Source organism: Geotrypetes seraphini, chromosome 4, assembly GCF_902459505.1.
Source record: "Geotrypetes seraphini chromosome 4, aGeoSer1.1, whole genome shotgun sequence".
In the NCBI taxonomy this organism is placed as follows: domain Eukaryota; kingdom Metazoa; phylum Chordata; class Amphibia; order Gymnophiona; family Dermophiidae; genus Geotrypetes; species Geotrypetes seraphini.
Window position 1 is genome coordinate 192308537 of NC_047087.1, and position 22995 is coordinate 192331531.

At 41.3% G+C, this 22995-nt stretch overlaps 1 protein-coding gene across 22 annotated transcripts in view; it reads left to right on the forward strand.

Moving 5' to 3' along the window:
• The window catches only part of SORBS1 (sorbin and SH3 domain containing 1), a 510557-nt gene that overhangs the window by 296326 nt on the left and 191236 nt on the right, over positions 1-22995 (forward strand). For all 22 annotated transcript variants that reach the window (XM_033940055.1, XM_033940058.1, XM_033940056.1 and 19 more), the window contains one exon: positions 17322-17497. In XM_033940055.1, the coding sequence (XP_033795946.1) occupies positions 17322-17497 (176 nt within the window). The remainder of the gene's footprint in view (positions 1-17321; positions 17498-22995) is intronic.

Here is a 22995-nt window from a genome sequence, read left to right on the forward strand (position 1 = left end):
GGGAGTTGGAGAAGAGAGAGCATATGAGGAAAAAGAGCACCTGGGGATCATAGAAGGGAGGAAAAGAGAACATGAGGGGGAAAAGAGAGAAACGATAAATGACACGGGGGAGGGATAGGATATAACACAAGAAAAGTGTGGGGGAAAAAGAAAGCTTTTCTGTCTTTTTGCAAGCCAAAGGCCATCTCCTTGTTTCTCAGGGTCAGTCTCTTGCTTTCTCTCTTGCAGTCCCTGTCTTTCTGTCATTCTCTGTCTGTCTTATCTGTAGTCTCTTGCCCCAGTGATGAAATGTTGATATCCATGAACATACAAAAATTATGAAAAATATTAAAGTAGGGATTTAAGGATTCACCTTTCAGTAAAAGATTGTTCTGTACTCTGCATAATGTAACTATCTAGAAGGCAAAAAAGAGAATGACACAGTGACAGAATTCATCACCATTCACGTCCCCGCAGATAACCATGGAAAACTATTCCATGTCATTCTTTAGGGCTCCTTTTACAAAGGTGCGTTAGGGCCTTAATGCGTGGAATAGTGCACGCTAAAATGCCCCGCGCGCTAGCTGCTACCTCCTCCTCTTGAGCAGGCGGTAGTTTTTCGGGTAGCGCACACTATAGCGTGCGCTAATCTGGTGCGTGCGTTTAAAACGCTAGCGCACCTTTGTAAAATGAGCCCTTAGTGTCTATCTCAACCTCAGTCCTTCTAAACCAGCATTCTTTGATGCAAGGCTTTTGAGGGTCAATGGTTATGCCCATTCATACTCTGATTCTTCCCTATCTCCTTAAAAAATGACATGGAGATGGTTTCCCCCTGTTCTCCGCAGGGATGGGAACGGTGATAAATTCTGTCACCGTTTCATTCTCTGTGTTTTACATTACAGTTTATATTGTTGTTTTCACATGTGAGCTAGATTTGCTAAGGCTTTTCCCCTTTCTGCAAATGGGGGAGAACAGCCTGGTAACTCCAGCCCTTTCGTCTGCCTTTTGAATGAGACTTCCCTCGGCTGTTTCTTCTGAGAGACTGGGCTGCTTTCTCCATGCTTTCTTTCTTTGCTGGCTGTGGGCAGTCTTGGGTCTGCATGTGCTCTGCCTTTACCCTCCCTCTTGCTGCATGCATATATGCTCATTAAAAAATGGTATCCTCAGCAAAGCTTTGATGCCACAGAATATGAAAGATAAATAGCTGTTGCAGCCTTCAAGTGCGGAAACTTTATGATGCTGTGCCTCTCTTTCTTTGTTAGTGTTGTAATTGTGGGGGTAACTTTATAAAACATTTTCTGCATGAAAAGCATGCTTTGCACATAGAAAATATAACCATTATAAAATTGGGCAGGTCATGAGGAGGGTGGGAGTCTTGGGAAAGAAAGTAATTCTTTCGGTTTGGATCAGTGATACTTTACCCTCCTTTTGGGCCTGGAGAAACCGCTTGCATACTATGTTGCTGATGGAACGGAGGGCAGCCAGTCACAGTCTTCAACGAAAAAGGCAGTTTCTCCAAATTTGGGATCCCTATATTCAGTCCTTGTCCCCGAGAGTCCGGAGTGACATTTTGAACTCCTAACCTTGCTCCAAACCGGTGCGTTGGCGATTGGTTGGCGCAGGGAGTCCTGGGTGCGTGAGGGCACAATTAATTTTTTTTATTATTTTAAAACTTATTCCTTTTTTCTTCTTCTTTTTCTTCTCTTCTGGTCTGTGGTTTTGAGGGAATGTGGAGATTGAGGTTTCCTTCCTTGGCAGTGGGCTATCTGAGTCCAAGTCTACTGCTTTGTGGTTTCTGCTTTGAATCTGGTTCTAGAGGGGGTGGGGTGGAAGGTTGGGGTGTTGGATTTGTATCGTTTGTATCCTGGTTGTATTTGGTTGTATTCCACGGTTGATTGTATTTGTAGACTGGATTTTATTTTTTGAAAATAAAAATTGATTATACAAAAAAAAAAAAAATAAAATAAAAAATTGGGCAGGTGTATACATGTATAAAAAGCAGACACACAGAAACATCACCTGCTTTTAAATGATATGTGCATAGGTGTTCCCAGGAGCATAGTTTGGGTAAATAAGGGTTGGAGTTGTGATATACATGAACACTATATAAAATACTTCTATATTAGAGAGTTGCATAGAGGGGGGGGGGGGGACAAAAATTTCACCCATCCCTAATGGAATCTAACCCATACCCATCCATACTCACTAAGATCCATTCCATCCCCACAGTTAATCTCTTCCATCCCTAGCCAAACCCGTAGGAGTCACTGCTATTATTTGCTTACTCACAACCCCAACAACCTCCTGTGTTTTGGGGGGATGGTATTCACTATTCAACCAGTAGTATTCCAAGCCTTAGTCTGGTGTTCCAGCTGCCGCTCTTGGCCATTCCAAGTCTCATTCTGGAATCCTGTAGAACTTTTTCCATCCCCCCGCAATCCCTATTCCCACGTGACGCTCTATGCTACACGTGTAGACCTCAAAGTAGGTATATATTTGTACGAGGACATTTGTGTATGTTACTGGAGATCATTCTGGAAGCTTGTTTTATAAAAGCAAATAAGTGCCTATGTTGCCTATATTAAGTAGCACATTTGGAGATTTTTTTTATAGGTGTCCTCTTAGACAATTAATAAAAATCTTTTCTTATTTCACTCCATAAATGCAAACACACTTTAGGTTCTTTTCTTTGTGAGATTTGTGTAGATTAGTATTCACCAATTTTTCTGCAGCCATAGCCCCAGAAAGCACATGAGCCCCGGACAGTGTAGGACTATGATATCTTATGAAGTTCCCATCCAGGTTGTGATCCTAAACACACGTTTCATGACCCTTTTTGGGATCTTGATGTACAGTTTGGGAAGCTCTGGTATAGATCATTAGGATTGGAATCAGTATGGACTTTTTTCCTCCTCTTTTACCCTCCAGGGCCCATTTTCTTCCTTTCTAACTCTCACTACTACTTTGACATTGTCAGCTCCTCACTTTCACTCCTTATAGACAATCTCCCCTTCCTATTGTTTTGCCCTAAAATCTTGATCTGAGTACAATACTGGGGCTCCAGGTAGCAAAGGAGGAGGTACAGCAAATGCAGCATGACTCATCGCTTCCTCCTGCTAGCTCCTGTTGGCAGAAACAGCCGTAGAGGGATTTGGCCCTGACCTGCGATGATGAGCATAAAGCTTAATAAGCTAAGGAAGCAGCCTGCATGAGCAAAATGTTTGCAGGTCTCTGAGCCAGCAGTAACATTGATGATTAGGGTGGAGAGAGGAAAGAGGGCAGGTTGGCAACTGGGGTGACATTTTTTGGGCTAGAGAGGAAAATCAGCAGCAGTGTTTCACCTGTACAGAGGTATGTGCGCTCTTCTCCATGGCCATTAGACATGCCTGAACACTGAGAAAAGTATGAGCTTGACTTAGACATTAGCTAACACACGACGAGCAGATGGCAGCTATGTTTCTGAGCCTTGGTTATTGTAATAACTATCGAGAATTTCCAGGTTAAACTCAAAAGTATAAAATAATAATAATAATAATAATAGTCTATTTTTATATACCGTCAAACCATCAGTTCTTGGCGGTTTACACAATAGTAATTACAACAAGTAATTAAAATACAAAATCAAATAACAATGTCTTATAAAAGAAAATAACACAATTCAATAAAAGATACTAAACTCTATCCACCCGATAGCAGGGCCAGACCCAAATTTTCAATAGCATAATTTAGATAGTCATGGAAAATCTCTGTAGACCTATCTGGCACCATCTGAATAGCCCTAGGACAGAGCCAGTAGTTACCTGGAGACTTAAGATGCTAAGCACTGGTCCCAGATAACTTGCTGCAGCTGATGGAGATCCCCCAAGCCCTGTCAGATGAGGACATTCTCTCAAGGTGGCCAAAGCTCCTGTTTATTTATTGGGATTTATTAACCGCCTTTTCATGAAGACTTACCCCAAAGCGGTTGACAATACAATGAATAGTAATCAGGTAAATTAAATATTTTCCCTATCTGTCCCAGCAGGTTCACAATCTTACTGTGGTACCTGGGAGCAAAGAAGGGTTAAGTAAGTTGCCCAGAGTCATGGAGCAGCGCTAGGATTGAACTCTCAAACCTCAGGGTGCTGAGGCAGGAGCTCTGACCACTAGGCCACTCCTACTAAACTTACCTGTCAGTGGCAGCATCCTTTAGCTGTCAACACTGGCAACTGAGCATGTGCAGGAGGCTGGGGCCATTGTCAGTAGCTCAAGTATGCTGCTGCTAACTTATGGGGCCTGGGGATCCTCACCAACTAAATAGGGAGGAAAGCAAATCACCTAATGTCTGCTGCTTTGCCATTCATAATATTGAATACCTAAGGCTGCATGTTGCCCTTATACGGCAGAGACTTCATGTCTTTAGTCTTCTCTCTTCATCTGCAGGTTGATGGATATAACCCACAGATTTTAGACCGATCTGGTAGGTCTAAAGGAAAAAAAATTAACAGGAATAATTTTATTTTTTACTGCATCTATCTGCAGCTTTTTCTTTAACCCCAGCTCTCCTATTCCCCATCTTTTGCTTACTCTCATCTCTCTCCCCCCCATCCTTTTCACATCTCCCTTTTCTTTCCCCTTCTCCATCTGTTGCTTCCTCTTTCTTTCTCCTCTCTTCTGTCCAGCATCATCTTTTCTTTTCCTCTTCCATCCTGTTTTCTCTTTTTACTTTACCTCCATCTAACATTTTCCCTCATTCTGTCACCCAACCAGCCTACAAAATTTTGTAGCCTGAGGTGGCTGCCTCATGTGGCCTAATGATAGAGCTGCCCCTGAACTAACCTTTTGGAATAAATTTAACGCAGACCACCTGCAGTGATCGACAGTGACTTTAAAATTTTGATTTTACTCACTCAAATGAAAAGCTATGGACCATTTTCAGCAAACTGGAGCTGCTCAGCCTACTACATATAGACCATCCAAAGTTTCAGAAGCTTCATGATACAAAAATTCATAGCAGTAGACCATAGAGTGCAAAGTTTTAGTACTCTTCACAAGATGAAGATTACTGCATTTAACAAATTCTATCCATAATGCAACAAAGAATGTAGTAAGAAGGCAAAAAAATCACTCTGTGCTTCTGGACTCATTGAGATTTTATGAAGCTGTGAAATCAAGGCCTTTAATGCCAACTATTCACATGTTGCTGTAAGCAGCAAGGCTGGATAATTATAAAACCTAAGATCATAAGATATTGCTTATCTAAGATGGCGGGGAGGCTCTTGCACTTCAGAGCCATTTCAGAGGAAAAAGTAGCTTAATGTTTACCTGCTTTGAGGTTTCATTAAAACAATGGTTGAATCTAACAATTTAAAATTAAGGCAGGTTCAGAAATGGTTCATAGTCAGTCGCATGTGAGACACCAGCGCGCCGACAATTGAGCGCTAACAATTCGGTGCAAGAAAGAAGCGCGTGGCGGGAAAACTTAGCTCCGAAGCGGGGTGTGAGTGGGGAAACCCCCCCCCCCCCACTTAACTATATAGTGTTCGTACTCCTTTTGGGGGGGGTTGGGGGGTTGGAACCCTCCATTATAGAGAAAATGGAACTTTTTCCAATTTTTTTGGGAAAAGTTCCATTTTCTTTATAATGTGGGGGGTTGCACCCCCCACACCCCTCCAAATGACAGTGTGAACACTATGCAGTAAAGTGGGGGGGGGGGGAGTTTCCCCCCTACCCCCCGTCAGAGCTCTTTAAAACTAAGTTTTCCCATGGCGCGCTTCTTTCTTGCGCCAAATTGTCAGCGCTCGATTGTCAGTGCGCTGGTGTCTGGCGTACGATTATCCCGTCACCTCTCCAGCCAGCCTGAGGGAATGAAAAGACACTACTGAAGGTCCAAACTGGCTAGGAGGCCCCATTCTTGTCTATCTTGTTGTGTGACCGATAGATTTTAGCATCTTAAATACATGATTGTACACTATTTAGCACAGAATTTCTATTTTCCAAATATTTGACTACATTTTTTTCAAGTCTCATTTGTTTCAAGTTTTTATTCTGTTACAGATTTTTGTACCATCTACAGAACAGCTGATTTTTTTTTTTCCTCCCCACAAGTTCCTCAACAAAATCACTAATAAAGATATTGAAAAGACCTGGTCTCATCACTGAGCGTTCCAGTGGTTACTTAATCTTCACAAGAATACACTTTTCTTCCTGCCACGCTCTACTTCCTGCCACTCGAGCAGTTCTTTATTCAGTTTACAGCTTTCTGGCCTACGCCCATATCATCCAGCTTGTTTACCATTCTTCTGTGTGGCTTGGTGCCAGTAGCCTTATTGAATGTCAGATGATGTTATTTATTTATTTTTCTATTTACGTGATGCCTTTTTAGTAGTGGTTTAAGGCAATATATATTCAGATACAGTAGGTATTTTGCTGGAGGACTTACAATGCTCAGAACTAATATTGGCATTAGTAGGGGGTTAGAACATGTTATTGTGCATCAATTGCTCTAATAGCTTCAGCACAGACTACATTTAAATGCGGTCATTGAGTACTGTGCAGAAAAGCCCCTCCCCCCTTAAAAAAAAGTTGCTCAGACACATTGAGTGCTGGAAGTGTTGGTTGAGAGAAGAGTGATCTAGTGGCACCCTTTTTCTCCCTTCAACCTGATCACTCTGGCTCAGATGGACTTTCCCAATGGCCTGGTGGTCTAATGGACCTCCCTTCCCCCACCCTGAGCATTTGCTGTAGCTCCCCTTCCATCAAACCTTAAAAAGAGGTCAGTGGTCCAGTAGCCCCTTGATCACCTCCATCCGTTGAGGCCACCACTATAGCCCAGTGCAGGGCTCTGAAGAAATCCTGGTGGCTACAACATACAGTGAATTAGCGTGTGACCCGGCATGGAGTCACCCTGCAGGACCGGACTCTTCAACAGCACTCACAATCAAATACAACCAAAAATAAAGTCCCAACAAAAGGTGAAGTTAAGAGAAATATTTCAATTTTACTCACTCCTTAGGACAGGTAAGTAATGCTTCAACTTCATAACATGGGTCAGTGTTCCTTACAGCATTTAAGAAGAAGAAAGAAAAAAAAAACTGCCAAAATGGGCAAGAAAATAAAGCAATCTACAATCTGCTTCACACTTTCTTCTTCTACTTATTAAGTCTCCATTAGCTCCTGAGACCCCAGCTCACTAGAGCTAGCATTGCCTGCTCCAAAGCAGGTGTTTTATCAAATCAAAATTAAAGTTCAGCATTCAAGTTTCCTCCATTCTCAGGCAAAAAAGAAAAATAAAGGAAAGCCTCTGGCAACAATATAGAACTCCTGACACTGGTAAAGGAACCAATTAAGCTACTTTAAATGCTTTTAACCTAGAGTAGTGCTCAGACTCCAAAGATGGATTGTAAGAACTCAATATGGGGACAAGCCCCTGTAGAGATTCTTATGGTATCTATCATTGCACCATTTTGTGGTTAAAGGTAGTTTAAAGTATTGTTAAAGCCTTGTTCATGATTGAATTAGTCCATAAAGAAGCGTAATGTCCAATAGTAAATAAACTTCAAATTGATAATCTCAAAAATAGACTTAGCTTGAAAAATATCAACAGCAAGTGTTCAGCTGGGTCCTGACGCGTTTCGCCGCTATGGCTTCCTCAGAGAACCCGCTAAATAGCTGGAAAAGTTCAATGCTGTGAATATCCTAAACATACAAAACACAGTGCATGAGGTTATAAAGCTGAAAATCCAAGTAAATAATCAATACCTATAAAACACTCACAGCACTACCGGCTGAGTACCTGATTCAAAAAGTAGTTTTTTCTGTTTCCTGTGACGTAAGTGCTCAGCTGAGCACCCCATATTTATGCTAAGGAAGATGTGTCAATCACCTAGTGGAGAAACGCCCACCACTCCACTTCTTTGTTAAGGCCAGCAGGAGAAACCGTCTGCCAGTGATAAATCCACTTTTGCTCATGCTTCCACAACCAAGCTTTATCATTTCCCCCTCTGATGTTATGAGCCACTTCCAAAACAACAAATTGTAAGTCCTGTAGCTGATGTGGTGTAGCGTGCCAGTGCTGAACAAGAGGGGCATTCATATCTCCCCTTCTGATTTTGCTCAAATGTTCAATGATACGTGTCTTGATATTTCTGGTAGTGTGTCCTATGTAAAGTAATCTGCATGGGCAGAGGATCATATAGACAACCCCCTGCGTGTCACAATCTGTGTACTGACGTAAATAATGCTTCTTAGATAAACTGGGATGTTGGATGTAAGCAGTTTCCAGTGCATGATCACAGACGGTGCAATGCCCGCATTTAAAATGACCTGTAACTTGCGTCAATGTACTCTCCGATTTACTCACAAAGTGGGAGGTAGAAATACACTCACGAAGATTTCTGCCTCTGGAATAGGCAAAAAGAGGGGGTTGTAAAAGACTTTGATGTACCTGGAGAATGTGCCAATGAGTGTTAATGATTTTTTTAATGGCAAACGCTTTATATGAATAAGGGAGTGTACATACCATCCGATCCTCAGGTTGATTAGGAGATTGCTGTAACAGGTAAGAACGATGGGCATACAAGGCCCTCTTGTAAGCTTTCTTGATGGTGCTGTAAGGATATGTGGCAGAGATTCAAGGATCGTGGATATCCTTACAGCACCATCAAGAAAGCTTACAAGAGGGCCTTGTATGCCCATCGTTCTTACCTGTTACAGCAATCTCCTAATCAACCTGAGGATCGGATGGTATGTACACTCATTGGCACATTCTCCAGGTACATCAAAGTCTTTTACAACCCCCTCTTTTTGCCTATTCCAGAGGCAGAAATCTTCGTGAGTGTGCTTCTACCTCCCACTTTGTGAGTAAATCGGAGAGTACATTGACGCAAGTTACAGGTCATTTTAAATGCGGGCATTGCACCGTCTGTGATCATGCACTGGAAACTGCTTACATCCAACATCCCAGTTTATCTAAGAAGCATTATTTACGTCAGTACACAGATTGTGACACGCAGGGGGTTGTCTATATGATCCTCTGCCCATGCAGATTACTTTACATAGGACACACTACCAGAAATATCAAGACACGTATCATTGAACATTTGAGCAAAATCAGAAGGGGAGATATGAATGCCCCTCTTGTTCAGCACTGGCACGCTACACCACATCAGCTACAGGACTTACAATTTGTTGTTTTGGAAGTGGCTCATAACATCAGAGGGGGAAATGACAAAGCTTGGTTGTGGAAGCATGAGCAAAAGTGGATTTATCACTGGCAGACGGTTTCTCCTGCTGGCCTTAACAAAGAAGTGGAGTGGTGGGCGTTTCTCCACTAGGTGATTGACACATCTTCCACAGTATAAATATGGGGTGCTCAGCTGAGCACTTACGTCACAGGAAACAGAAAAAACTACTTTTTGAATCAGGTACTCAGCCGGTAGTGCTGTGAGTGTTTTATAGGTATTGATTATTTACTTGGATTTTCAGCTTTATAACCTCATGCACTGTGTTTTGTATGTTTAGGATATTCACAGCATTGAACTTTTCCAGCTATTTAGCGGGTTCTCTGAGGAAGCCATAGCGGCGAAACGCGTCAGGACCCAGCTGAACACTTGCTGTTGATATTTTTCAAGCTAAGTCTATTTTTGAGATTATCAATTTGAAGTTTATTTACTATTGGACATTACGCTTCTTTATGGACTAATTCAATCATGAACAAGGCTTTAACAATACTTTAAACTACCTTTAACCACAAAATGGTGCAATGATAGATACCATAAGAATCTCTACAGGGGCTTGTCCCCATATTGAGTTCTTACAATCCATCTTTGGAGTCTGAGCACTACTCTAGGTTAAAAGCATTTAAAGTAGCTTAATTGGTTCCTTTACCAGTGTCAGGATATCATTGACCTTTAGGAACTTCCTTCTTATATCTCCCCAGTCGTTTATATTGTGAACAATATAGAACTGCCAGGAATAGGAGAGAGCAATAGGTTTTGCCAAAACAAAGGCCTTCAGATAGGCTTTCAAATTCCCTCCCAAGGTGGAAGCAAAACCTCTCCCCACTCTCTCTCTAAGCCTTCTCTCAAAACCAACATTCAAGAAAAAAGAAAAAAAAACAGCACACAAACAGACCAAAAGAAAACACACTCACTGTTTGTGGCTAGAAGCCAAGTCCACCTGCATAAGCTCAGGATAATTGGATTCACTGCCAGAACAGGCTTCTTGAAAATCCATAGGCTCCTCACTCAGAAGTGGTAAGTCTTCTGCTTGTTCAGCCTCAGTCCATTCCATTGGTACAGGTCTGTTGTCCCTGCTTGGCTCAGGTGGATCCTTAGGGAGGCAAGACTTAAACTTCCTCCCTAACCGGCTTGCTGGTTTGAATGCCACTGCTGGCTTATCTACCCTAGGGGCGTGCCTTATTCTAGAGCTCCCCTGGTGGTGGCTTACATTATCTTCCTCACTATCATCCTGGAAGATCCTGGAATTTTCTTTCCTGGGTTTTACTTTTACTTTTTTTCTTGGTTGGACTGGGACCTTGGCAGAGCCCTGATCTGCCTGGTCACACCGTCCATCCCCCCACCAGTCCTAAAATGCTATGGTGGTCCAGGCCCCCCCATTTGGCCAGGCCTAGTTCCCATATCACTACCCTGGTGGTCTAATGGAGACCCAAGACCTGAGTCACTCCCTACTCCTCTATACTTTTTATTTGAAGCAGGAGCGATGCCCACTCGCTCCTGTTTCTTCCAGCTGCCATCTTGAAAATGGTACTATCCCCCCTGCATGGTTCATTTTGGGATGCACTGGGCATAGCCTAACTATCAAATAAGAGAGAAAGCAGGGCATGTGGAGGAAAGGGGGGCTGCTGGATCACCAGGTCAATTTGACTTTGGGAAGGGGGCCTGGCTGAGAGGGGGGCAATGGACTTAAAGGGCATTGTGAGGTGCTTGAAGTGGCATACTTTTTTTTAATGTTAACTTTTCTTTCTGCATCACCCTCAAGCACTAACAGAAAACTTAGCACAGAGCACTGAGCAGCAAATTACTACTGGAATTTAACATTTGAGCATGCTACAGAAATTTTTCTGTGCTAAATTTGTAGTAGAGTTTCATTGTACTGTGAACCTTTGAGTATTGGCCCCTAAGTTTGACTTGCCTGAGCAGTGTTGCATAGTAACTAAGGTAGGCTTTTACAAAGATACAGCACACGCTAAATGCCAAATCGCCCAAAGGAGTAGAATTGGTGGCTCGGCATTAACTGCTAGATTCACTAAGCTCACCGATCAAGTTCCGACCACTTGGCGACCCCTTTGCAACCCGATTTCCCTCCGACCCAATTCACTAACCTCTGTCCCAATCATCTTCCGATCCACGCATGCAAATGAGGGGGAACGGCATTCAAATGTAGGCAGGCAGCGATTCACAAAAAAAAAATGAGGGACACCAACTGAGCTGACCGATCCAAAAATAAGCGACTGCTGAGGATCAGTCGCTCAGGTGCTTTCCGACTACCCTACCTTCTGCTGCCCTGCTCTCTGCCCCGATTCTGCTTCTCTGTCAGCCCCGATCTTCTGCTTCTCTACCCTGAAACTCCTGCCCTTCCCTGCAATGCAAGCCTGTGGTTTTAACCGGGTTAAAACCATGGGCTCGTGAAGTAAAAAAAAGTTTCTCCCAACTCAAAAAAACAAAAGTTTCAAGTACGGTGAGCATGCGCAGACCATCTACAGGCAAAGTAAATGGTCTGCGAATGCATTGGGTTCACTGGAGAGTGATCCGGGCGGTCGGGGGCATGATTCCGAATGCCTTATTTGCATGAGGGCGCTTCGTGAATCAGCTCCCCGGCCATGGATCGGATCTGATCCATGGCGCTAGTGAATCTAGCCCATAGTGCGGCAATGCACCTTTTCTAAAAAGACCCATAAATATAACTAGTTAATGTACTTAAGTAAAAGTTTTGTTACTTTTATTTGTAAAGAAGTACATATGTTGTTTTTACTTTTACTGAAGTAATAATTTCACTCATTTTTACTACTTAGTTACATGTGATGCAATAAAAATTAAAAATTGGAAATGAAATGTAAATGATAATTCCACAGTAACCCAAATGAAACAGCAAAACCAGGGACATGATTTTGCTATTGTAAACCTCGTCATGCAAACAGTAGATCATCTCATCTTAAATTTTGCTGTTTAGTGAATATAACCTATGAGACCAGTGGAGTCTGTCTGTGTTTGTTGAACAGAACAGTGATGACTTTAAAACGGAGATGAAGCTGAAACTTTTAGCAATTTTTGGTGAATAGATATATGTCTTTACAACAACAGACTGCTGGCCAACCCATAGAAAATTTTACATTGAGGTGACTGTCCATTGGTTCTTTCATGAGAGAGATGGCTACTTTAATCGCGTCTGAATATGAACATAAGAACATAAGAATTGCCGCTGCTGGGTCAGACAAGTGGTCCATCATGCCCAGCAGTCCGCTCACCGGCGGCCCTCTGGTCAAAGAAAAGCACCCTAACTGACACTAGCCCTACCAGTGTACGTCCTTGTTCAGCAGGAACTTGTCTAACTTTGTCTTGATCCCTGGAGGGTGTATTTCCCTATGACAGACTCCGGAAGAGCATTCCAGTTTTCTACCACTCTCTGGGTGAAGAAGAACTTCCTTATGTTTGTACGAAATCTATCCCCTTTCAACTTTAGAGAGTGGCCTCTCGTTCTCTCTACCTTGGAGGGGGTGAACAACCTGTCCTTATTTACTAAGTCTATCCCCTTCAGTACCTTGAATGTTTCTATCATGTCCCCTCTCAATCTCCTCTGTTCAAGGGAGAAGAGGCCCAGTTTCTCTAATCTTTTGCTGTATGGCAGCTCCTATAACCCCTTAACCATCTTAGTCGCTCTTCTCTGGACTCTTTCGAGTAGTACCATGTCATTCTTCATGTACGGTGACCAGTGCTGGTCGCAGTACTCCAGGTGAGGGTGCATCATGGCCCGGTACAGTGGCATGATAACCTTCTCCGATCTGTTCGTGATCCCCTTCTTTATTATTCCTAGCATTCTGTTCGCCCTTTTCGCTGCCGTCGCACATTGCATGGACGGCTTCATCGACTTGTCGATCCGAACTCCCAAGTCCCTTTCCTGAGAGGTCTCTCCAAGTACTGCCCCGGACATCCTGTATTCGTGCATGAGATTTTTGTTACCGACATGCATCACTTTACACTTGTCCACGTTGAACCTCATCTGCCATGTCGTAGCCCATTCCTCGAGCCTGATTATGTCACATTGTAGATCTTTGCAATCCCTGCGTCTTCACTACTCTCAATAACTTTGTATCGTCCGCAAATTTTATCACTTCGCTTGTCGTACCTATGTCCAGATCATTTATGAAGATGTTGAAGAGCATGGGTCCAAGCACCGAGCCCTGCTGCACCCTGCTGGTGATGCTCTTCCAGTCCAAATCAATCTATCATCTTCTAACCCCTATTGTCTTGAAGAGGATTTATCCTGGAGCAATAACTCCCTTTGTACATACCGAGCTCATAGGTATGCTTTCTGAATCGCCTTCTCCGGGTAACCGCTCTGTCGAAACCGTTCCTTCTTTCCCTCTGCCACTATCTTGAATTCATTAGTAGTGGAACAAATTCTCTGCACCCTCAGAAACTGGCCCTTTGGGTGAAACATGTTGGTGATATAATCCCTGAAAATATGACAAGTATAAGCTAAGTATTTAAACATCTATATTTATCTAAGGCGGTTAACTAAATGAAATAAAAGTTGGATATGAACTGCAAGACCCAGTGAGGAAGTAGTACATAAAGCCTAATACAACGAAAGTTTTGAGTATTTAGGTGGTACTTCTGAAGGTTTATACGTATATACTTTTGGAAGTGAGGGGTTATGGAAGGTGTTTAGAATTATACACTTTCAAGAGAACAGTTGAATGAATTATACTCTCACAAGAGTTTTTTTTAAATAAATTTAGTTGTTATGTTATGACATGGGGTTACAAAGAATATCAGTAGGATTTGAGCCCTGCTTTTCAGCCCACTGCTCCAACTACTATCGCATCTCCCTAACTACTTTTCTCACCTCGTTAAACAATTAAACTACATTTATCTCATAGAAGCTTCCCTAGGTAAATGCATATACTGCGGTCTGATATCTTGTAATCTATATATTTAACATAGTAACATAGTAGATGACGGCAGATAAAGACCCGAATGGTCCATCCAGTCTGCCCAACCTGATTCAATTTAAATTTTTTATTTTTTATTTTTTGTAATTTTTCTTCTTAGCTATTTCTGGTCAAGAATCCAAAGCTTTACTCGGTACTGTGCTTGGGTTCCAACTGCCAAAATCTCTGTTAAGACTTACTCCAGCCCATCTACACCCTCCCAGCCATTGAAGCCCTCCCCTGCCCATCCTCCACCACATGGCCATACACAGACACAGACCGTGCAAGTCTGCCCAGTAACTGGCCTAGTTAAATATTTAATATTATTTTCTGATTCTAAATCTTCTGTGTTCATCTCACGCTTCTTTGAACTCAGTCACAGTTTTACTCTCCACCACCTCTCTCGGGAGCGCATTCCAGGCATCCACTACCCTCTCCGTAAAGTAGAATTTCCTAACATTGCCCCTGAATCTACCACCCCTCAACCTCAAATTATGTCCTCTGGTTTATTTTTTTTCTTTAGTAGGCTTCTGTAGTTTTGTCCACTATTACATTTAGACGTTGTGGTTGCTCGCTTCCTCTTTATCCCCACTTTTGCTTGGGGGCTGTATCTAATCCATCCAATCTGGTCTTTTGCTCTCTGTATCAACTGTGGCTAGGGATGTTGTAATGAAGTAATGTCCATAGCCCAAAAGGGGTAGGGAATCGTCATTGATGAATGGTGATACCCAGCAGCTGGATTTAGGGCCCATGATTGCAAGCTTTTGAAAGGAACTGTGATGCTTAGTAGGCCTTCCCAGGACCATTGCTGCAATGACCAAACTAGGGACAGTGGTGTGCAAAAGTCCTGCATCACTTGAATTGTTTGATGCATTTTAAGCTATGTAACCATTTGTTATGTATTATCTTATTAAATTTTCCATTCTACTATCATATGTTCAGTTACCGTACATGTATATATGATGTGCCTTTAAATAAATTTAAGTACATTTTTCAGTCCTGAGACAGTTTGATGAACATTGGCAATGATAATGTATTGTGCTCATATGTCTTTATGATATTAAATTGTAGTAACAGATTCTGTTATATTACTATTAGTTTTACTTTTATTTCTGTAGTTAGCCCTGAAGAGGGCTGTTTTATCCTATCTATTGCTTTCAATATTTGATTGACCAGCCTTTGCTCTTGCGGATAAGCTAACACCTTTTGGTCATAGAGTGGACCAGCTTCACCAGATGCTCGTGGGTGATAATCCTATTTCAAGTTTCAGTCAATGACAAAATCAGTTCTTGCTTCATTGTTGGCTGTTTTTTTTATATTTCCAGTGTCACAGGTTCTCAATTGGATTGAGATCTGGTGACTGAGCAGGAAAATCAATTGTCTTCACTCCCTTCTTTCTCATCCATTCAAGTACTATTTTTGCTCAATAATATGGCGCATTATCATCTTGAAAGAAGTAATCACCAGAAAACAAGTTCTCTGCTGAAGGCAACATGTGTTTCTGCAGGATTTCAATGTACTTCACTGCATTCACCATGCCCTCTACAATGTGAAGCCAACCAACACCACTTGCCACTATAAATCCCCATACTATGACCTTTGTAACATGCTTAACTTACAGGTAAGGCATTCAGGCTTGAGTTCTCCTGGATATCTGCGTACATACCTTCTGTACTGATCACCCAAGATGCAGAAAGTGCTCTCATCACTAAATAACACCTCCAACATTTTCTTTCTCCACTTGCCGTATTGCACAGCTCATGCTATTCTTCACTTTCTTTGCTACACAGTCAGTAGTGTTTTTTCCCTAGCTTTACACCCTCTCAAATCAAATTCCAGGCACCTACGCCTTACTGTGCTTGTTCTAACCATAACCTAGCACTTGTCCTGCCACTCTCTCAGCAACAGAAGTGACGTCCGTTTCCTATTGCTAAGAAATGCGTGTCTCAACACTTGATCTTGTCTGCAACTTGTCTTTGTGGTCAACCCGAACACTGTTTATCCTGTGTTCCTCCTGTCTCCTTCTTCTGAAGCAACCTAATCACTGTACTTTGACTGAATCCCACCCTTTGTGCAATGTTCCTGCTGGAATAAGCTTCACCAAAAACCATTATTCGAACCTAGTTTTCCTCCAACAAGAACTGAAACTTGGACTTCATTACTATTGATGTTGCTGATCAATTAGTTTGAATGATACCAGTTGCAGGAATCCCAGAAATTTATACTTTCCGCCATTTAGTGTAGCTTAATGCTGATTGGCTGCAAAAATATCAAATTTGCTGCAAATGCTGCACTGCTGATTGGTGAATTTCAATTCAATTTTCGCACAAAATCATTCTGATCAATCTGATGTAACTGAATAGTCACAGTTATTAAGGAAGTACTAAAAATTGCATGAAATTACTTGGAATTATACTTTTCAGACAAAATTATGTTCAGTTAGTAGCTTAAATTATGTTAACTGAGTCTCAAATGACTAAATATTCGAATTTCACCATGTGATGCAGGACTTTTGCACACCATTGTATATAAGTAGAAGGACGATGTGCAGGTTTTAAACTTTATGCCATGCTATTTTGTGCAAGCCTGCTAAAAATCAAGTTTGCACAGGCAGCTTTCTTATTTAAATGCAGGTAAGCTCTAATTTTAGCACATACTTGCTATATTATGTGTTTTAAATTTGATGGCTAGCATGTGCATCACCATAAGTCTACAAATTAGATATTCTGTAGCATCAATGTTTTGATTTTCTAAAGAGACTATAGGGTAATTCGTTAAACCTTGCAGATCTACAGGTACTTTGTACTTAATGGACCTGCAACTTATTTCTCAAAAGGAAATTCATCGCAGAGGTCCTCTTTGAAATTTTGGGCCCATGGGGGACTGTTTTATGGCAGAACCAAACTGCACACAGTGAAGTGTGCCCAAGGATTTCAAAAATGAAATTCCAACACGTTTTGCTTCTCGCTCTGCAACTTTCCCCATCACTGAAGGTGTCGTTATCCCTTTTGTCCTTGTGTAATTTGGCACTAGATGTAGCTGCTGAGGAAGAGGACAGCTCTCAGCTAAGGTAATTTATGTGGGTAACTGCTTAGTTAACCTGGCAAATTCCTTTGAAAATTGACCTCCCCATGTTTCTGTTCTCAGCTGTGACAGAGAAATAGAAATAAGCAGTTCTATTTCGTTTCAGATTCTATATCTGACAGACCTCTTGATCATAGCCTGGAATCACCATCTACCAAGGAGAGCATCAGTCAGGCGAACTATCAGAGGGAGCTACTGGGTTTGGAGACTGGGAAGAGGCCTGTTAGGGCCTCACAGTACAAGGCTGGAGCCTCTGTAGATGATATGAGCATTCCACTAAGGGTAAGATATAAATGGTGAGATCTCAGAATAAGCCAATATTTCCTTTTATAGACATGTGTTTGCTCTCTTATAGGATTTGCCATAGGAAATACGGTCAGCTAGAAAACATGAGTGTTTGAGTATTCAACTGGAGTGAAGAATTCCTTTTTAAGTGTAGACAAGTTAGGAGAAGGATTCTTCTGAATTGATCGGTTTGTGTGGGTCAGTTAGGGCCCTGGTTTCAGTGGTGTTCATAGGCCACTCTTTCCTCTGAGGGAAATATAGCTTATAAGTTTGCTTTATTAGAGAATTCTGGCTGGCTTTAGGCTGCACAGGTCCCCTTGTAAAGGGGTCACATCTTTAAATCGGTGGTTCTCAGACTTCATCTGCTGGCAGGAGAACATTAACACACAGGTCTGAATTGGTCTGGAAGAACCCAAGGAAAGAAAATTAGCAGATAAGATCTAATTCCTTCCTACTTGTTAGCTTGAACAAAATTTTAAAAAGGTGAAACCATTGAAAGTAGAAATTTTTTTTATTTTTTTTTTATAGACCCCTTAAAAATAAGGAATTGCCATGGGATTAAAATATAGAAATGTGATGGTTTCAGGTAAGATTACAAGAAGCCTAGTTGAAAAGAACATTTTTCTTTCATCCATTTCTATGTAAAATGGGGTTTACCTGTAGAGGAAAAATTTTTAAAGCATCCACCTAATAGAACCTTGAAGCTTGTTTTCCTTCTGCCTCTTGGCACTTGGAAGGTAAGGAGAATGGCCCAGAATGCTGCCAGTAAAGAAGGTACCTGAAGAGTCTCCGGCATGTTAATCAAATCCAAAGTCCAAAAAGAAACCCTATGATAAAACATCCAATGAAGACAAGTAGGGCTGGACAACAGACTTCTAACAGGAGGTTAAGAGAATAGCCAGGAGGGAAATTTATTGTATGAATACACAATAACAAATGTATACAAAGGACCCGACATGGCACCGTGGTTTGTTAGAGAAAATGCCTGCCTCAGGGGTCAAAGCACTGTCTATTGGGACTCACAGCTGATAACACAAAAAAGGATTAGTAGACAGAATCTATAATGAATGGAGACAATACACTCCAGTTTTAGATGGTTGTGGATTGCTATCTGGAGTGCATTGTCATGGATATTACTGGTGGATTCAATTAGCAAATGATATGTTAATATGGCAGAAAATTGCTCATATAAAAGAATGATTTAATTTGATGAACTGTGCTGAAATTGATGGATCACTTGAACTACTGAGACCTAGTACTTTCACATTGCATCATCATTTATCCTGATTAATAAAATCCTGTAGGGGTGGGGGGTGGCTTATTAGAACAAAACAGTAGTATTAATAACTCCCCCCCACACTTTTTTTTACAAAATCGCAATAGTGTTTTTTAGCTGAATGCTCTGCGCTGCTCCCTACACTCAGAGTTCCTATGAGCATCGAGAGCAGAGCATTCAGCGTGCCGGCCTGCGTTAAAAACTGCTATCGCAGTTTTGAAAAAGGGAGAGTAAGTGAAGGGAAAAAGCATGGTCTAATAATGGAAGCTGTGGTTTATTCCCATGTAATCCAAATAACCTAAAAAGCTAGAGGTCAATGTCTAAATATTCATTTTAAGGTTTTTATTTCTTAAAAATATGCTTATATGTTCATTTCATTTGTTTAAACCAGGGGTGTCCAACCTGCGGCCCCGTGAAGTATTTTGTGCAGCCCCAGTCGAGGACGATGCAGTCTTTTCCTCTGCTGCCCCTGGGTGTTTACCGTCTTGCCGGCTCCCTCCTCTGTCTTGCTGCAGCGTTTGCGCATTGGTGCAGCCCCAGAAAATTTTTTTGGTGCCATTGCGGCCCAGGGAAGCCAAAAGGTTGGACACCCCTGTTTTAAACCATTCAACCTACAGTATTCAACCTTTCATTCAACCTTCCAAACCATTCAACCTACAGCAACTTATAGATTTATTTCTCTTAACAACTAGAAACCAAAACATTGACTTAATTTCCAATTATTTTCTTGGATAATACTTGGGTAAATTAAACTTGCAATTCCAAAATTTTTCTAAAAGAGAGTAAGACTTACCCTGAAAATAAGCCTTAGTGTGTTTTTTGGATCCAAAATTAATATAACACACTGTCTTATTTTCAGGGAAACCTGGTAGGTAGATGCTGGGTTCTATGTTGGGAATCACTGCCCAGAAAAATAATCTAGGTGTCATTGTTGAGGATATGTTGGAACCCTCAGCTTAATGTGCTGTGGCAGCTAAGAAAGCAAATAGAATGTTAGGAATGATCAGGAAAGGAATGGAAAACAAAGATGAAAATGTTATAATGCCCTTGTATGTCAGCAACTTGAATACTGTGTGCAGTTCTGTTCGCCATATCTCAAAAAAATATATAGCAGAATTAGAAAAGGTACAGAGAAGGGCAACAATAATGATAAAAGATTTGGTATGACTTCTCTATGAGGAGAAGCTAAAGTAACTAGGGCTGTTCAGCTTGAAGAAGAGATGGCTTAGGGGTAATATGACAGAGGTCTATAAAATAATGAGTGGAGTGGAAAGGGTAGATGTGAATCGTTTGTTCACTCTTTTAAAAAATACTAGGACTAGGGGGCATGCGATGAAGCTACTAAGTAGAAGATTTAAAACAAACTGGAGAAAAATATTTCTTCACATGTGTAATTAAACTCTGAAATTCATTGCTGGAGAATGTGGTGAAATCAATTAGCTTAGTGGGGTTTAAAAAAGGCTTGGATAATTTCCTAAAAGAGAAGTCAATATGCCATTATTGAGATGCTTTAGGAAAATTCATTGCTTATTCCTATGATAAGCAGCATGAAATCTGTTTTACTACTTGGGATCTAGCTAAGTACTTGGGACCTGGGTTGGCCACTGTTGGAAACAGGATACTGGGCTTGATGGACCTTCGGTCTGTCCCAGTATGGCAATTCTTATGACATCTTATTAGTTTTAAGATTTCTCCTACTCTTTTACAGACATGTCTGAAATCCATCACTGTATGACTGGCTGACCATGGTTTGGTCTTGAATATAGATAAAACAAAAGCCTGTTAGATAAAAGGCTGTGAAGATCAACCAAATCTGATTCCGTCTTTCTTAGTAAAACCAATCCCGATAGTTACCAACTTTCTCTATGTAGGGATTGTTTTTGGCCGTAAACCAGTGGTTCCTAACCCTGTCCTGGAGTTACCACTAGCCAGTTGGGTTTTCGGGATAGCCCTAATGAATATGCATGGTGCAGATCTGCATTCCTATCATCTTTATTACATGCAAATCTCTTTCATGCATATTCATTAGGGCTGTCCCGAAAACTCGACTGGCTAGTGGTCCTCCAGGACAGGGTTGGGGACCACTGCAGTAAACTGTCTTTTTCCGAATAAATAGCATCTTTAGCTAAGAAATGTTTTTATACTCTGACAATTGAGATCCATCAAGCATTTTACATTACATTACATTAGTGATTTCTATTCCGCCATTACCTTGGGGTTCAAGGTGGATTACATAGGAAGTTATCTGGACATTTCCAGAGGAAGTGTAGAGTAGGTTACTTCCAGGTATTGAGATGATTCCTGTGGTTATTAGTTTGTTTTCAAGTATTTCTTGAATAGCAGGGTTTTTATTTTTTTTCTGAAAGTTTTGATGTCTGGGGTTGTGATCAGTAAATTGGAGAGTTGGTGGTCTAGTTTTGTCGCCTGTGTGGCTAGTAGGTTATCGTACAGTTTTTTTTTTGTTTGACGTCTCTGATTGGAGGGTGTGTGAATGGTGTCTGGGTTCTCCTGTGTCTGGTTGTGGTAGTTTGGATTAGGCGGTTGTTCAAGTAGGCTGGGCTGTCTCCATTTATGGTTTTAAATAGTAGACAGTAGAATTTGAATAGTATTCATGCTTGTATTGGGAGCCAGTGTGAGTCGTGGTCGTGTTTCCTCAGTGAATAGATAAGTCTCAGTGCTGTGTTTTGTACTGTTATAATTCAAATGGGAAATTATGGCACTTGGAAATATTTACAACTTTCTTGTTCATTCAATTACAAATGGAACTAGAGGTACTGCTTTGAGAATTGTATACTGTTTCACGTTGCTTTGAGAGCTCTTTCTTCATATCTAGTTGTATTGTTGCCCTGTGTTGTGTTTTGTAGTGTTTCTGTTTCACTAATAAAAATATTCAATAGCAACAACAACAAAAAAATTAAAAAAGATCCCATTTGGATAAAAAGCAGCTATTAGCACATGCAGTTCAAATATAAAGGCAACACAACAAGGATGAAAAGATATTTTTTTAAAAATGTGTAAATGATCAAGCATTGAAACTTACCTCTTACAAGATCAACATCTATGAGATCTGACTTTACATGCCTTGTTTTCTTTGGTTTGTTCCTCAACCCCTTGATTTCTTGATTAATCTTCTTTACATTCTTTACTTCATGCTATAGGGATCTCTCTTCTGGATGATGGGAACATAGTTTACATTGGTATGATGCAAATTCACTTGGATTTATTAATTACCTTTTCATGAAGAGATTCACCCAATACATTACAATACATTAAATAGTAGCAGATACTCTTAAGTATTTTTCACTATCTGTCCTGGCGAGTTCACAGTCTAACTATACCACCTGGGGCAATGGAGGGTTAAGTGACTTCCCCGTGGTCACAAGGAGCAGTGCTGGGACTGAACCCGTAACCTCAGAGTACTGAAGCAGCAGCTCTAACTACTAGGCTACTCTTCCATATTAAATGTCTTCAAACAATTCAGAATGCAGCTTTGAGTCTGTTGGGTGGAATTAAGAAATATGACCATATTGCTCTTTTATTAAAGTTTCACTGGTTGCCTGTCGATCATTGCCAGAGGTTGTGGTAAGAGCGGGTAGTGTAGCTGGTTTTAAGAAAGGTTTAAACAATTTCCTGGAGGAAAAGTCCATGGTCTGTTGTTGAGAAAGACATGGGAAACCATTGCTTGGCCTGGATTACTAGCATGGAATATTGCTACTCCTTGGGTTTTAGCCAGGTACAAGTGACCTGTATACAAAGTTATCTTCCCAGGATATTAAGTACAGCTCTCTTGTCATCATGCCTAATTTGGGGATCTTCCTATTGCAATATGTAGCCATAAGTAATAAGTAAGGTTCTTCCTCACTGAGGTTGCAGTTAGGCCTCTGGACAGTAGGGGGTGCTAGCCTCATAGTAAGCCACTGTAGTGGAGGAAGGACAGTCCTGCTGAGTCACAGGAAGGATAGGTCTCAAGCAGAGAGACATATAAATGCCCCCGAGTGTAGTGAGCTAAGAAGGTTCCCAGGATTGAGAGAGAAGCTTTGACTTCCCTAACTGTGGGATGAAGCAGAGCCCTAGGAATTCAGACATCCCTAGCTGAGGGCTGAAGCAGAGCTCTGGGAAGACTGTTAAGTGAAAGGTGTATTCTTTGCTTGGCTGAGGTAAGCCATTGTTATATTGAAGTTGGATTGTGCTAACTTATGTTTTGAGGCAGCTGTGAACC